General features: G+C 43.8%; 1 protein-coding gene across 32 annotated transcripts in view; it reads right to left on the bottom strand.

The window, feature by feature from the left end:
* Positions 1 to 17,205, bottom strand: part of ANK3 (ankyrin 3, node of Ranvier (ankyrin G)) — a 258,366-nt gene that overhangs the window by 72,427 nt on the left and 168,734 nt on the right. For 27 of the 32 annotated variants that reach the window (XM_017746270.1, XM_017746277.1, XM_017746265.1 and 24 more), the window contains 5 exons: positions 11,206 to 11,304; positions 11,015 to 11,113; positions 10,631 to 10,726; positions 7,544 to 7,616; positions 7,292 to 7,354 (listed from right to left, as the gene is read on the bottom strand). In XM_017746270.1, the coding sequence (XP_017601759.1) occupies positions 7,292 to 7,354; positions 7,544 to 7,616; positions 10,631 to 10,726; positions 11,015 to 11,113; positions 11,206 to 11,304 (430 nt within the window). Of the gene's footprint in view, positions 1 to 371; positions 522 to 1,288; positions 1,717 to 7,291; positions 7,355 to 7,543; positions 7,617 to 10,630; positions 10,727 to 11,014; positions 11,114 to 11,205; positions 11,305 to 17,205 lie in introns of those variants that run through there. The other 5 variants (XM_017746273.1, XM_017746296.1, XM_017746286.1 and 2 more) reach the window with 3 other exon arrangements.

The following is a 17,205-nucleotide window of genomic DNA, read 5'->3' as shown; positions in this document are numbered from 1 at the left end:
GAGAAAGTAACTTTATTGGGGGGCAAACGAAAGAAGCAAAACTCCACCTTGACGTAAACCCAATAAAGTTATACAAGGGATGACTTTTGCCCAATCCTTTCAGCAAGCTAAAGAGTTCTTCTGTACTTTGCATCATTGCACTCACTTTTGCTTTCCCTATGGAAAAAAGCCCGAGCTGACAAAGTTGAATCATTCCGTGCGCGGAAAAAAAAAACAACCAACCAAAACAACAAACCAATCAACACAACCAAACCAACCCCTGGCTGTGAGAGACAGCCTGTTTGCCCACCAGTCCTGAGAAGTGCAACGAGCTTGAATGGAGGCTGAGGGAAGGAAGAGGCCCGCCTTCCACCTTGGGTATTTCTCACTACCTTTTGGAAGTCTGAATGTAAGACGGGATGTTTTGTTTTGGTTTTTTTTTTAAAGAACTGCTCCGCACTCCAGGTTGATTTCCGAAGGTAAGTGCTTCCCGAAGCCTGTTCTCCCTCCCCGCGGCAGCCGGGACCGAGGGCGGTGCAGCCCCATCCCCGCGGCGCGGACAAAGCCGGGGCCGCCGATCCCCGGAGCGGGGCGGGACCCCGGGCACCGCCGGGACACGTGGACCGGCCATCCGCACACAAGGACAGCCGTAGCTATTTATCAAAAAAACCCCAAGAGGAAGGAAAGTTAGATGCTGGGAGAGGCGGGCAGGCGCCACAAAGGGTTAACGGAGCAGCTGCCCGGCGGGGAGCATTTGCATGCCATTACATCATGCAAACCTACATTCCTGCATTGACAGAGCAAGTCCAAAATATGCCTTTTGCGGCTTTTGGATTCCCACCCCCCCCGCCCCGTTCCCGCACCCGCGCAGAGCAGAGAGCGCTCCCTGTAAACTCATGGCTTGCCGACATTCACTCTCCTCCTTTGTTGTGAACGCGTTTTAGGTGTGTTAAGTTTAAACTGCACAACAGAGAAGTTTAACAACAGCGCGTTCCCGAAGGTAAGTGACTCCCAAGCCCAGCCTCACGCTTCCCGCTTTCATTCAAGGAGTTTAGACTAGTTTCCATTCACTAAACTCAGGAAACCACAGGCGAACTCTGGTTTTAAACCAACAATCAAGTCTAAAAATACCCGTTCAGCTACTGCTTTGCGAACGGCAAACAAACAGACCAACTTTCTCCTCCAGCCCAGCAACAACCAGTACTTTAAGCAGCAGTTAAAAACCTAAAATGTCCACAATACACCAGAAAGCATTCAAAAACCCGAAACAGAAACATCATACATCAAGTGAAACTTTAAAAAGTCTTACTGTTTTGGAAAGCCATTTTCACCAGCCTGGTCTATAAGATTTTTTTTCCCTGGTGTTTCCAAGAATTCCTATTAGTCCTATTAGTCCTTAAGCAGTGATTTAGACTTAATCTCCAAACCAGCACAAGCAAACTAATCCCTGTGGGTCATATTCGCTTTCCACACAACAACTGAGATCTTCTAAACATCTTGATCTCTTCGTATGTACTTTAGGACATGTGCATCTTTGTCCTCTCAAGTCAGATTAAAGTTCTTGGCAAATATAAAACAAAACGAAAAATAGTAAGTTAAAAAAAAAATAAAAATCCCCTTTCAATCACTCTGCAGACATCCCTTTAAAGCTTCTGCTGATTGGATTACAGCCTCCCTTGGCAAGCCTCTTGAATGGCGACATAAATGCAGGCACTCCAGTTATTTGTATGTAAATAGGGGTGCTGCGAGGGTGTAGTTTTTCTGTAACTCGATGCCGGGGCTGCGCAGGGAGCGCGGGGCCCCTCCTGTGGGGGGCTGGTGTCCCGGGACAAAACCGGACCGAAGCCTGGGAGGCGAGGAAGCGGCATGGGGAGGGCGAGAGATCCGGGCAACTTTCAGCAACGACGAACTGGGACACTAAATTTGGAAAGTTCTGCCCTTACAATACCTGAAGACAAGCGCTACGCCACTGTAAGGAGCAGAGGAGGCATTTTCTTTAAGAGCATCGTTTGTCAAAGGCAAGGAGAATGATAAAAAAATAATTTCCGTCGAGCTGTAACACACATTAGATGTTATCCTGCTCTGCAGCTAATCCAGCCAGGGCAGGATTACTCTGATGAAATGCTCTCATCAAAGGAAAAACTGCATCTAGGAGTGGTAATTTCAAAGAATTCCAGACATTGTTTTGTGATCGTGGGAGGCTGGAGCAAAATGGGTGGTGCACGTTTCAGCAATCCCACTCTGTTTAATTAGGTGCTGCAGCCTAATCCTCTGCGCTTCAGGTAACAGTGAGCAGTGTTTGCTCACAGCACACGGAATTCCTGCAGAGAGGAAGAGTGAAGATAAGACTCATCTCTGAACACAATCAATAGAGAAATGCCCAAAAATGAGGCACCGATGAAAAATCACCAAAAGATACTACACTGCTTTGCTGCCTTTGCCATCCTTCCCTTCATAATACGCTCCATGTCGAAGAAAGGTGATATCCCTGCTAACAGCGGGTAAACACAGCTATCACAAGTGGAGGAAACTGCTCAAAGTCCAGGGAAAAACAGCGGCAGTAGGTCAAAGCAAGGGCCCATCAGTTCTAGTGCACTCTGTCTCTGACAGCAGCCACACTTCCCAGGACACTATGGGAACATGGACCTACAGAAGTCCTCCAGGAGATTTTTCTAGGCTGGCACTGATTTGAGCACATATTTTCTAACCTGAAAGAGGTTTGTATAGTCACAAACAGGTCTGGGTTTTTTTTCCTTTTTAAATTCTTCCAGTTACACTTTGAACTTGTATAAATTTTTTACGCTCCCCGCACCGAGGGCCTGTGCAAGGAGTCATAAAAGTCAACTACCTGGTGCAGGAGGAACGGCCCTTTTAAGCTGGATCTGCTTCTTGCTGGTTTCACTGATGCCCCCTATTTTTAAACTTCTGGAGAGGCAGCAGACATTGCTGCTCACTTTCCACCCATTATTTTATACATTCTAGCTTATCCCTCGTGCAGTTTTGTTGATTTTATTTTCTAGGATAGAAAGTTCTACTGTTTTTACTCTTTTCTCCCCAAGAAGCTTTTTCTTACCTCTTATCACCTTTCTCATCCCAAGTTTTCCCCGTTTTTCTGGTCCCCCAGAACGTCTCCTACAGCTGGAAATTGCAGGAGCACAGGGCAGGTATTCTTTTTAGAGGCCAGTGAGAAATACAGGCTCTTTGGCAGCAGGAGAGAAGGCATCATGTGGCTTGGGTAAAGTCCCAGACAAAATTTAATCACAGGCTGGGATCCAGATGAGCATTTGTCATTTGGCTTTGCTAAAGATACCTGAGGATTTTGCCACTCCTTCCTCCCAGCCTGTCCAGAGCAGCCTTGATGGCAGAAGAGGTAGAGCCACAGGGAAAAGGAGGATGCTTTAAGTTGTAGCCAAGGTTTTGGTCTCACAGAAGTATGGAGAAAAGCCAACACCAAACCACTGAAACTTTTATGAACCTGTGAAATTCTATGGAGCCAAAGAAACTCTAAAAACTGAGTTTAAAAATCTAATAAATCAACCCCTCCCAAAATGACCAATACCAGATTTTCATGCATGGTGATGTCCTGACCTGTCTTAAAAGCACTTAAACTGCTGTATCTTAGCACCTACTCAGGGATCAGGCAGCGTGCATTCATGTTCTGTTAGGACACCTGTCTAATCTTCCAGGGATTGATTAGCATGATACTTATTCCTGTTGAGGCAGGAATCTCCATTAAATGGGTTTAAAACAGTGTCCTGGTTTACACCCAAAAGTTTGTTTACTACTGAAGGCCAAATAAAAAAAAAAATTAAAAGCTCGTGAATAACTGTTTTTTTACAATAACTGTCTAAACTCTCCACACCTAATCGGGTTTATGGATTGGATTCTTTTTGCCCTTCACTGCTCACAGTCTCTCTCCTCTTTATATCAGATCCCATTGCTTGCTGTCCCTTCACCTCTGGGACAGCAGCAGCAGCTTCAGGGAGGGCTGTTGTGACAGAGCTCATGGCAGGGTTGTGGCAGTCACAGCAGGGCTCCAGCTCCCTGCACCAGATTAAAGATCCTGCAGAGGATGCTGAGAGGATAAGCATGAGCTGCAGAGGAGGGGATTCCTTCCAGGCCTCCTGCAGACAACTGGAGTTGTGCTTTACCATGGCTAAGCCCTGGCTCCCCACCAGCCCCATGGCCATGGGCACAGGGCTGGGACTCCCAGCTGCACGGGGAGCGAGTTCATAGCTGGAGATAGCGAGAGGAAAGACTACGTTCTCCCAGACTCAGGTTTCACATTTATAAGATTTGAATCTCTTTAAAAATAAAAGCACAGCACATGTTTGGTTGCCTCAGAATTGCTCTATATTCTTGTACAACTCTCTGCCTCAGAATTGCTCTATATTCTTGTACAACTCCCTGCTACGCATGAAGGTGAGCCTTCATTTCTTTTCCCCACAAAATCCCGTTCGTGTCTTTCAAAAAAACACCGTTTCTTTTTTTGTGGTGTAGCAGTTTCCCAGCACTTAACCTCATATGGGCAGATTTGCCAGAGTAGTCTAGGAAAAAGAATAAAAAACCTCTCCTCTCAACCAGTTTGACTCCAAACCAAACTGTCCTCAGCAGGGAAGAGAAATTACACAATTCCCATGTAAATACTTATTTAGTGGGCACAGCAAGACACAAAACACAAGGAAATGGTTTCCTGACATTTGTCTCCGAGCTCTGAGCCTCTACTTTCCAAGTCTTCAATTTCTCTTGTGAGAGAAACCTTGAGCGTTGTGGCTCATTGAGAAGCCGTTCAACAAGTCTGTCTCACTGAAGAGTTCTGGCTGATGACATGAATGCCAGCCAAGCGAGGGAAAGCTTGGATTTGTTTGCTAAATTTGTGCCTTTCTCCCACTTGGAAATCATCTCCCTGGCTCTGAGATTTGTCAGAGTGCCTTACCATCTTGAACATATTTGTTTCGACTGGTGTAAGTGGATGCATTGTATATAAATACCCCACTAACACTGAGGAGTTGGGATGGGCTTCACTGAGCTGTCCTTACAGATATGCAAGTCAGGAAAGAGAAACAGGCCAGTGGTTATGTAGCCTGTAATTCATCACAAGCCCTGCACACTGGAATGCTCAGCACAGATTAATAAAATGCCTGTTATCTGATTTGTGAGCTCCCTTTCAGTGCTGGGTTTGAAAAAGACCCTGTCATCACAGTATCACAGAATGACCTGGGTTGGAAGGGACCTTAAAGATCATCTTGTTCCAACTCTGCTGCCATGGGCAGGGACACATTCCACTAGACCAGGTTGCTCAAAGCCACATCCAGCCTGGCCTTGAACACTTTCAGGGATGGAGCATCCACAGCTTCACTGGGAAACCTGTTCCAGTGTCTCACCACCCCTCATAGTGAAGAATTTCTTCCTAATATTGAATCTAAACCTACCCTCTTGCAGCTTAAATCCATTCTCCTTGTCCTGTCATTACATGCCCTTGTAAAAAGACTCTCAAGCTTTCTTATAGGTCCCACTTAGGTACTGGAAGGTGCTCTAAGGACTCCCTGGAACCTTCTCCAGGATGAACAACCCCAATTCCCTCAGCCTGTCTTCACAGTAGAGGTGCTCCAGCTCTCTGATCATCTTTGTGGCCTCTTCTGGACTTGCTCCAACAGCTCCATGTCCTTCTCACACTGGGAACCCAGAGCTGGATGCAGCACTCCAGGTGGGGTCTCGTGAGAGCTGCCATGGTGCTTTGGACGCAGACCACGACATGGTTGGCTATTTCTGGGCTGTGAGACCACATTGCCAGGTCACGCTGAGCTCCTCCTTCACCAATACACACAAGTCCTTCTCTCCTCAGGGCTGCTCCCAATCCATTCTCCACCCAGCCTGTATTTGTGCTCGGGACTGCCCTGATCTAGATGCAGGATGTTGAACCTGGCCTTGCTGAACATCATGAGTTTCACACGGTCCCACCTCTCCAGCCTGTCCTGGTCCCTCTGGGTGGCATCCCTTCCCTCCACCATGTCAACCACACCACACAGCTGGGTGTCATCAGCAAACCTGCTGAGGGTGCACTGATCCCACTGTGCACACTGCCAAAAGAGATGTGAAATGGCACCAGTTCCAATCCCCATCCCTGAGGAACGGCACAAATCACTGGTCTCTATTGGACATTGAGCCTTTGAACACAACTCTTGGAGTGCCCCATCCAGCCAATTCCTTATCCACAGAGCTGTCCATCCATCAAATCCCTCTCTCCAGTTCAGACACAAGGATGCAGAGCAGGACTGTTTATGTATAAACGAGTCTCTCAGCTCCCCTGGCAACAACAACTGCGGAATGCAGTCTGCAATATGCCAGGAATCAATTGTATTACCTGCATTCCTAATTGATGGTTTGGTTTTTGTTAAACTGAGAGTTAGGGACTTGAAAAACCCTCCACAGATCTGGCCTTACAAATGATCCCATACATTAGAAGACTCCATTTACATCTTTAGTTCCAGCACCCAGGCCCCCACAGGGGTGTTCCTCGTCTGTCCCTCACTGTGCAGTGGGACACAACAAGTTCCTGCCCTATTAACTCACACTATTATGCATCAGTGTTCCTGTCAGCTGAAACAATGCAGTATTTTGAGCAGTACAATGGCCTAGGAGAGCTATTTGGAAACCACACATGTATGGTAAGAACACGATCCATTTGGAACTGCAGCGCTGGGAACACAATGACAGATGGGAAACAAACCAAAAGCCTCAATGCATGAATTAAACAAGAGCTGCACACAAAGAACTGAAATATCTTTTACACCTTGCTGCTTGACTGCTATGAAAATTAAAAGTAAATACATCAATAGGGATGAAGAAAGAGAGACTGACTAAAGAAAACCAAGAAAATTCAACATAGTCACTTGTTTTTAAAAAAACCAAGAACTTCATCCTTTCTGCCATTTACTTCCACTATCAGCCATTTCTTCCAAAGTGTTTTGCTATTTTACCCTTTTGTCTCTTTCGTATTTCATTTTTCAGTTAAAACAATAAATTATTCACTTACTCAATCAGTTATTCACTTTACAGAAGCGGCAGCAAAATGATTATTCCAGGAAAGTGAAGGTAATTTGATTGAAAAAATCGTAAGAAATTCAGAAAAAAGTTAGAGGATTATCAGCAATAGCCCAAAGAATTTTTGAAAGCGTTCTTAATTGTAAAGCAGAAGTTATTGTTAGTGGGATAATAAGAAAATTATCTGAAAGGATTAATTTTCAGACAGATGAAATAAAAGGAAGAGGCTTAAGTTAAATATCAGTGCAATACAAAAACGCACAAATACCTTCTTCAACATCTGACAAATATTCAGCATCACTGAGTATTTCAGGGGCATTGGCTTTACGAACTGCATGATTTAAATAAACAAAATAATTAAAAAAAAGCACAGATGATCGATATGTCAACAAAATCAATGTAAACAATAACAAATGTGTAATGACTACATCCAACTCATAATGTGTGTTAGCTTTGGGTTTTTTAAACAGACATTTGTTGCAACCACAAAGAGTGAAAAATTTTTTAAAAATTTTAATACCTTCATCATCAGACATATCAAGAACTTCATTCATGGTTTCGGGTACATTCATTTTGTGCTTTTCTGTAACAGTCTGTAATAGAAAAAAGTAATTTCAGAGTGCAGGCATCATTTTTCTTAAAATTCTAGTTATTTTCAAAATTAAATGCAAGGTAAGATTTTTATCTGCAGTTAGAAAAGCAAGACTTAATTTTTTAGCTTCTTATTCACTTTCTATTTTAAAGATACATTGAACTATACATTTTAAAGCCTACAGAAGTAGGCAATGCTGTATTTGGTTTTTAAACTGTTCATACTGTCACAGCAGAAAAAGCATGAGCTGAAAGCTTAAATGATGATATCAAAAGAAGAATCAAATATACTGAAATGAACTTCATTTTAGGGGGTTTAATAAGAACTCTAAGTTAAGTAGTCATCTAAATGTTGAGCAAGGAATATGTCATCTCTAATAAAACCAAACTTTCTGAGGGAACTTCTTCTCCTTTGACATCAGAAGACTTCTGCAATTTGGGAGCAGGCTGAACCTATGTGAATTTTTTTCAGAGGTGCCTCAGCATGAATTGTGTGTTTTTCCCACAAATGAGAACAATTGTAACCACATGCAGGCTAAATGACATCCCTGAAGGGATTTGTGCATGAAAGACACTCAGAAGTGGTTGGATGACTTTCATCTCAATGTTTGTATTGATTCAGACTCAAAGACCACTATAAAAAAAAAATCAAAGTGGAAAAAAAAGGGTTCTGAATGCCTGAAATCTGTTCCTAGAATACCTGCACCCCATGAATGACATACACATGCACGTTTTACTTTCCAGCTGGGGTACAGCACAACAACCACTGGTAAAGGTTTGGGTCAGACAAGAGACTCTGCGAGTTACCATTCAAGGAGTGCAGTGGAATTAAAACCAAAACCAATCAAAACAAAACAAAACAAAAAAACCCAAACCAAAACCCACTCCCATCTTTATGGGGGTTTTATATTGTATTTTTTTTAAACATCATTACTTCTCATGCTTCTTAGGCAAATAAGAAATCGTTAAAAGATTCAGGAGGGCAAAAGAGCCTTTCCATTTTCATTTACTTTAAAAGATTTCAGTTTTTCTCTGGCCTTATGAATACTCACTTGGCATTTCACTTTTCTTGGGCTACTGCCATCACTTGATATAAGCAGAAGAGCTCCTGCATGCTCAAACATTACAAAACCTATAAAAAGCCTCATGCAATTCATTTTGTGGGAATTATTCGCAAAGCTTCTTAACACATTGTTAAACCAGCAAAATCACAGGACTTTTTTCAGGTACTACTGGATTTTTTTAAATTGGTGTTTGAGTATAAATCATAGTAAAATTAGCTATGTTCATCCCTGATTCCTTTACATTTAGCTTTGGGAGTTGTTTAGCCACAAGCCTCAAAAATGTAAGTCTCAGCAGTCAAACTGAATTTTTAAGGCCCTCAATTGTAAATCAGATTTCATGTCTAGACTTCCAAAGTCTCAAAATTACACACTGATAAGCAGCATATTCTGATTTTAAGGGAAATTATTTCTGGCCTTCTCCTGAGAGTAGGTATTTGGGGTTGTATAGATCTTTCAGCATCTAACATTTCCTCCAGCACAATTCACAGCCTGAACCACCATCTCTCTACTCTTCATCTACAGAAGATAATTGGTCAGTCTCTTTATGCAGCACAAACATGCCCATCTTCTTGATTCTAAAAGCCAAGAACAACCTCGTGATATTGAGAGTTTTTAGCATAAAGGTGTCCTTTTCCTGCAGCTACCTAGTTGTGTACTAGGCAGTCGTTCAAGTTTTGCTATCCTGTATAATATTCTCTATCAAATTTTTCAGTGTGGAAGAACATTTTGGAATCTTTATGAAGAGAAATTTGTTCCTGGGAAAACATGGAGAAAATGTGTAAGGAAAAAAAAAATCAGTAGCACTTTTCAGCATATTCCTTTACATTTTATTGTTCTGAAATTTGTCTTTTGTGTGGTGGATTTTCTGTAAACTACTGAAACCACAGCCAGGAAAGTCACAGGAAGAAAAGGTGCATGCAGTGACAGAACTAAAATCTGCCTGTCATCCAAAAAGCTCATCATCATATTGCAACCACCTGCTTGCACAGACAGACCACACAAAGGGGTGATGACAAAACATGGAGCACACACAGTAACTGTTTTCCACCCCTGATATGTCTAAAAACACATACATGTGCATTTTCATCTTCTTAATCAGAAGAAGAAAAATAGTTGCTGAAAGGAAAAAGCTATTTTGGAGCCAATATTCTGAATTTATGTTCTTCAGACCCAATTTGGGCTTTTTTTACTATGGTAGTGCAAGGAGGTGTCTCACCTCACAAAACTGTTTTCTTCAGAGAGCAATTTGGCAAAACATTAGTGAGCAAAAGATCCTTCTGAGAAATACTTTGGATTCTGTGAATTTTTCTGACAGCAGGCAATATTTGACCAGTGCTAGTCCCTTCAGTGTCTCCTGGCTAATGCTTCCTGAGAGGCATGACAAAAAAGCTGGAGTTCACATCCACGTCAGGGAATGGATATTTGGGGTTGCAGGCGCTGACTGTGGCTGCTTGCAGAACACAGCCTTTCACCCTCCTATGCAAGGGGCCAGAAACCACACAATGAGGTGCTTTTAAGTAGATTCCAAGAATTTTTTTATATTGGAATGGGTTCTCTTAGGGCAAATTCAAGCCATTAAACATCAGACTGTTGGGAAATGCTCTCCAAGGACAGCAGCAGCTTCTGTTTACACAAGCCTGTAGGAACATCTTTTCAGCTGCAAACTTGTTCCCTAAACAACAAGATGTGTGGATAAACATTGTGTGGAGAAACACTGCAGTTATGACCAGTCCTTTACACTGGCCATTTTCTGCTCAGTTGGTGCTCTTTCTGTGTACATTCTCACAGTGCCTGCTACCTTAAAAATAGACAGCTCATGCTTTACTTAATATCAGCTTTACACTGCTAAAAGGAAACAGGTGACTGGAATCTCAGAACACAAAGTTTAGTTACAGTTACACTCTGGCTTTGGAAAAATTCTTCCCTTCCCTACCGAACTAAGCTGTACTTACAATTGTAGTCATGGTCTCCTCTGTCACCACCTTCAATGTGTCAACAACTGAAATGTAGCCAAGTCGCTTAGCAATGGCGAGGGCAGTGTTTCCATTCTAGCAATTGAAACGTTTGCAACAGAAGTTGAACGTTAGCAAGGAGAAGTGTAGGAACTGCTGATTAATTACAGAAGAATGTAAAATAAAAGAAAAAAATGTTTACATTTTCTGATCGAAATAAATACTTGGGTAGTAGGATATATAAGTGAGATGAAATGGGATGAAAATGAAGAGGTTTTCAGATGTTTGTCGTTTCTCGTTCCGGGAGAGGTGATGGAACAGAGGATGTGGCGGTGATGGGAAGAGGCTCCCTGTGCTCTTTTCCCGTCCCACCGCAGCACTTACCACAGTGAGCTCGTTGGGCGCGGCGCCGTGCTGGAGCAGGACATTGATGATGTGGGTGTGCCCCTGCTGCGCCGCCTGGTGCAGCGCCGTGTACCCGTTCTGCAGCACAGGAAAGAGAGGGCAGGCCAGGCTGCGGTGGGCACAGCGCCCACAGCCTGCACCGAGCGAGCGGGGACGGGGGCGACACTCACCTTCGTTTTGGCGTTAACTTTTGCAGAATGCTGCAGAAGGAAGTTCACGATTTTTATGTTTCCGTAGTGGCAGCCAACGTGCAAAGGAGTGTATCCCATCTAGAACGAACATCAGCAGTTAGTAAATGTGAATATCCCACAAGTGTCCTGACCCAAAAAAAAAAATTAAAAAAATAAAAAATAAAAAAAACCCAAACAGGCATGAAACAGGAAAAATCCCATTAAGCTTTATTTCTTTGGCCTGTGTGAAAAATCCTCCAGCCTTGGAAAAAAAAACACTTCTCATGAAAGTCAACTGAAGTGCTCAGTGAGTGCTTCCACCAGCTGTCTCCGTACCCTCGGGTGGATCCTACCCAGCCCCCTAATGTTTTGTGTGTCTAGGTGGTGTAGCAGTTCACTGATCATTCCCCCCTGGATTATGGGGGCTTCATTCTGCTCCCCCTCCCTCTCTTCCAGCTCAGGGGGCTGGGTACCTGGAGAACAACTGCTCTTACTATTACAGACTGAGGCAAAAATGGCTTTGAGTACCTCAGCCTTTTCCTCATCCTTTGCCAATGTTTCCCCCCACATCCAATAGAGGAGGGAGATTCTCAGCCCTCCTTTTGTTGCTACTGTGTTCATAGAAATATTTTTTGCTTTTTTACAGCAGTAGTCAGGTTAAGTTCTAGTTGGGCTTCATCCCTTCTAATTTTCACCCTGCATAACCTCACAACATCCTTGCAGTCCTCCTGAGAGGCCTACTCCTTCTTCCAAAGGTAAACTCTTTTTTTTGTTTTTCTTCTGAGTTCCAGCCAAAAATCTCTGTTCAGCAAAGCCAGTCTTGTCCCTGCCAGCTCATCTTTGGGCACATAGGCATGGCCTGCTTCCACGCCTTGGGGATCTCCTTCTTGAAGCACATCCAGCCTTCCTGGATTCCTCACCCCCTCAGGACTGGCTCCCAAGGGATTCTCAAGGGAACCAGTCTCCTAATCTGGTCACAATCTGCCCTTTGGAAGGTGGCAGTTCTGCTGACCCCCCTTCTTACTTCTCCAAGAAACAAGAACTATGGTTTTGGGATCACTGTGCCCAAGACAGCCTCTGACCATCAGGTCACCCCCCAGTCCTACTCTGTTACAAACACAGGTCCAGCAGGAGCCTTCCCTAGCTGGCTCCCTCACCTGCTGGGGCAGGAAGTTCTCTTCCACACGCTCCAGGAACCTCCTAAACTGTTCCCTCTCTGCTGTGTTGTACTTCCAGCAGACATTTGGTAAATTGAAGCCCTCCAGAAGAAGAAGCATCATGGATTGTGAGACTTCTCCCAGCTGCTCAGAGAATGTTTCATCTGGCTCTTCCTCCTGGTTGGGTGGTCTGTAACAGACTCCCACCATGGTATCTGCCTTGGCCTGCCTCAGTTCTTACCCATAAATAATCTGGAACTAGATCCAAAATCCAACCTTCTGGGTAGAAACACTGAAAGACGACCCGGTCTTGTATTGACCACGCACCTGCTGCTCCTACCAGTGTTTAAAGGTGAAAAAATGCCTTTGCTTTCCTGCTCTGAAAATAAACCCTGGTGCCCAAAAGGCAGAAGGACACAGTTCAAATCTGCAGCCTGTCATCCTGCATTTTAACATCCATGTCAGTGAGGTGTGCTCAGGTCAGACAACTTGGTCAAAAACACCAAGGAGACAAGACCAAGGTCAGCCTGGGGTTCAGGAGCCAGCACTACATATGTTCAAACCATGAAGTCAAAGCTACTCAGGAGAAAGAAAGAAAGAGAAAACCTCAAATGTGAACTAATTCCACTACAGGGAAGTCTCAAGGGCCCATGAGTTTAGACACACCATTTCTTTTCACATCACTTTGCCTCTGATACTACTTCACACAAGGTTCCCTAATTTCAGTTGTATTAACACATGCTAGGAGACGGTGGCTGTGACAGTTACTTTAAATTAGGGTGTGTCATTCTTTTCCAGTTGGTTATATACCCTTCGCCATCTAACTTTGACAACCAGGATGAGTCAATCAGTGCCAGAAACAGCACTGAATCGAAATTCCATTGGCATCAGCAGAATGGAACTTTTTGCTGACTTATGTGAACATTGGATCATATGCCAAATGACTACGAGGAACTTTTCCTGCACAGAGTAGTTGCACACAGTGGTAGGAGCCTGAGCAGTAGCTTAAATGAAATCATGAACTGAACACACGGACCTCATCTTACAGATACTGTTAGTTTAGGGCCGGCCAAATAACTTCCTGTTCCTAGGAGTGCCCGAAGTCTGAATCTGACAGGGCTACCTGAGCTGTCCCAGAGTCTTGATTCTTCTGCAGAATGATGACTCACAGTCATGTACCTCAAACACAGCTTCTACAGCCTTGCCTCTACATGGGCCAAAGAAAAACTCAGATTAAAGGATGGCCAAGCTATCAAAACAGCTCAAAAAACAGCTAAAAAAATAAGGCTGTGAGACCTCCTCCTATAAAAACTTAATTCCCTTCTTCCCCTTCAAAATACAGAACTCTTAATGTGACCAGCAAGGTCCAAAAAAAAAGAAAAATCAGCAAAAAAACCAACTGGAGAGATGAAATCCAAAGTCAAGGACTGAGAACCCCCTGCTAATAACCCTAAAACATTGAAATCTGGAGCATATCAGAGAGCCAAGACCAGCTGATCTCAGCTTTCCCTTTGAAGTGATCTGTAAAGGCTCCTCTCCAGCCTGTAACAATCAATACTGAAAAAGGAGCTATCAACCCCCCCATATTTACTGCAGTGCAATGACAGTTTCCTTCTACAAATGGAATATACAGAGACTTATAGGTGGTACCTTCAGAAAAGGCTGGAGGAGCAACTATTGATGCTCTTTGTCACTGCTGACCAGTCTGCTGTTTACATCAGAGACTAAGTGAAAGCTTTTCCTCTTTCCCCTCCCAATTAACAGGGGAAATGGTGACATTTCCAGAGTCACAATTCAGCTGGAGCTGAAGGAGGAGCTCTGAAGCTCTGGTGCTGCTGGCCTGGCTGTGTGTGGCAGCTGGAAGGGTGTGCACTGGGAGGCAGCTCCTGCCACAGGCACCGCACGTATCCCCAGCAGCCGTGTGGGCACCTGCTTAGCCTGGTGGCAAAACACCAGTCCCCTGCCTGAGGTCCTTGGAGGGTCCTGGGAGCTTTCTTTGAAGTTTGCCATAGCCTGTGGTCATCTCCTGTCAGGTCCTGTTTGACGAGCCGTGCCCAGTCCCTGACAGCAGAGGGACAGGGATGTGACACGGCGCGTCACGGCTCGCTGGGCGCACTGGCCCTCAGCAGACACCACGGGACAGCTTCGTGTGCACAGCCAGCAGCGTGGGCAGTGAGGGCACTGGCCAAAGTAAAACCAGTCAGCAAAATGCCCTTTTAGTGCCTGGAACCTGGGGGGATATCCTTAACTTCTCAGTTACAGCACAGATCCCTGCACTCAGCTCCTTCTAGCTCAGGAAGGCACAACAATTGTATCCCGGGATCCCCATGGAAATCAAGGTATTATATTAACTTTTCTGGAACACTCCAACTGGCAGATTCTGCAATTACACAATTAAATTAACAATAAAAGTAGTAATTCTCAAGGCTACTTGAGCTTGCTACTTTCATTCTCTATAGAAAGGTGCCCAGGAGGCTAAAATATTTTGCTTCAGAAGATATTAATAATTAACACACACACAAACAAACAAACCAAAGCCCAAAACAACAAAAAACCCACCAAAAAAAAACCCCAAAAGCAAAACCAAAACAACAAAACCCAGCCTCACAATTATATAAATTTCTGCACAGCAGTTCAGGCTTAGTTATAATTACTGACAAAGCACTAAGGGATTTAGGAGGCAGCCTAATATTGAAAAAGCTACTTCCAGGAAAATCAAGGCTTTTGTTTAACACAGCTCTAACACACATCACCTTCTGGCTGTTTTAAAGAATGAGCAGCACCATGGGAGTTAGCAGCTGGGAAGGGCTTATCAAAAGCCACAAGAATAACTGCCAAGAAAAAACCAAAATCAGAAATACTGAACTTTTCATTCCTAATGGAACACACAAGGAATCCCTTATTCTCCTGCCTTTCAATTCTTATTTTTGAGGGGAACTATCACAAGTCTTGTATATCATGTCAGCGAATTACTTTAATATCCTCCACTGGCAATAACCATAAATCTTAACAGCTTGAATTACTGCATCTTTCTAGTCATGCTGACTCTCAAGCTGCTCAGTTTTTGTTTTTCTGCTGTAAATGTCAGACAATGAAGCTAGGGTATTATTGTTTATAGGGCTAGAAATTGCTTCGGATCCAAAGATCACAAAGGCCTGACTGAATGAAAGGCAAACCTACGTGTACACAGACACTTCCCTGATTGCTGAATCAGGGCTTAACATGTTGCAGTACCTTGCAAAGGTTCATTATTGCACATTATTAGGCTGGAAATTTCCACAGGAATGTCTTGATAACAACTGAGCATGTACAAAGAGCCAAGGAGAGACAGATAATGCACCATGAAGATGTACTGAAGATACCTGCATTTGAGTGTTTGTTCTGTATGGAAGCGATTTTTCTCAATAGCACTTCCCTCCCTCCCTGCCTCCTTCTTATCTGTCTCTGCATCTGAAAATTAGATATTCCAATGGAAAAGCTGGACTGCTGTTACAAACTCAGGCTGCTGTGGGGCTCCTGTCAGAACAAAGCAGACAGACCTGAATAAATCTGAAATAAAAATCCCAGCTCAACCTGCAAAAAGAACATCATGACCCCTCAGCCACCGTTCTCTCCTACCAAAACTACAGTTCTAGAAACAAAAGACAGTTTAATTCTGGCTTTGTTTTCCAGACAGTCATCAGCCAGGGACTGTGAGACCATCAATTCCCCCAGGGAGGCCCAACACCAAGAGCAGTGTTAGACTAAAACTGTTAGACTAAAAGGACCTGCACTGAAATCAAAGCTCCAAACCCTGCTTTTCATCCCTGACTGAACCTGCACTTTCTCTCATCAGTCTTCCTTTGCCAGTCCATCACAGCACCGCTGTTTCCTACAACTACACTCTCCAATGGGATAAACAGTGAAAAATGACATGTGGAGACCTGCTGAGCCATGAAACAATATTTACTCGTGCCAACTACCAGCACAAAAGCCCTGAAACAAAAGCAACATCACATGTACCAGGACAGCTTTTTACACTCAGCATGCTCACCAGAGAAGGGATATCTGCTCGCAGCCATGGCTTCAGACTGGTTTTTAACTCCCAATATTATTGTGAAGGGATGAGCATGCCCTGTGTTAAGCATGATACTGCAATAGCACATCTTCAGCATCAAAAACTCTTTAGCATACCTGAATTCAGGCACACAAATGCAATGTCAGAATAGACAAGAGCTGCTGCCTTTGCTGCAGGACGCTAACATGCCTTCTGTGAACACCAAATCGAATTATTAAAGCTCTCTAAATGTGAAAGATTTTGAAGCAGCTCTGAAACTACCACCTGAAGTATATTTTCTAACGTGGCTGAGTTTAAACCACATAACAAAATCTCATTTTCAAGTGGTAGGAGCAGCCTTATGGCCTCTCAGGCACTAGTCCTGGCCTGCTACACCAGTGTTGTTTACTCTTCAGCATGGATTTAGACTCCTGCAGCTCTGGGATTAGAGGCTATTTAGTTAACTGATGCAGCAAAACCAGAAGGACCCCACAGCACTGTTAATAAATGGACTTCATAATCAGCAGCTATTCTTCCTTTCATGCCTTTTTCTACAACAAAGGTCACGAAAAAAATTTCTTGGGAGGGAAACTACCCCACGAGAGACCCACAGATATAATTGTTCATGTCTGAGAGCAATTTTGAAAACGCTCATAAGTTATGTAGCCAGAACTGATCTTAATCATACAGACTAATCCCCTGTACAAGTGATTTTTTGCAATGCTGGATTTCTTTTCTTCCCTGCTACACAGCTTCAAGATGCAAAATGTGTTTCTGCCCCATCTTCTCCTTTAACCATCTGAAAAC

Source organism: Corvus brachyrhynchos, unplaced genomic scaffold (genome assembly GCF_000691975.1).
Source record: "Corvus brachyrhynchos isolate BGI_N302 unplaced genomic scaffold, ASM69197v1 scaffold279, whole genome shotgun sequence".
NCBI lineage: Eukaryota > Metazoa > Chordata > Aves > Passeriformes > Corvidae > Corvus > Corvus brachyrhynchos.
The sequence above is the reverse complement of the archived record's forward strand: the minus strand, read 5'-3'. Positions and strand labels throughout refer to the sequence as shown.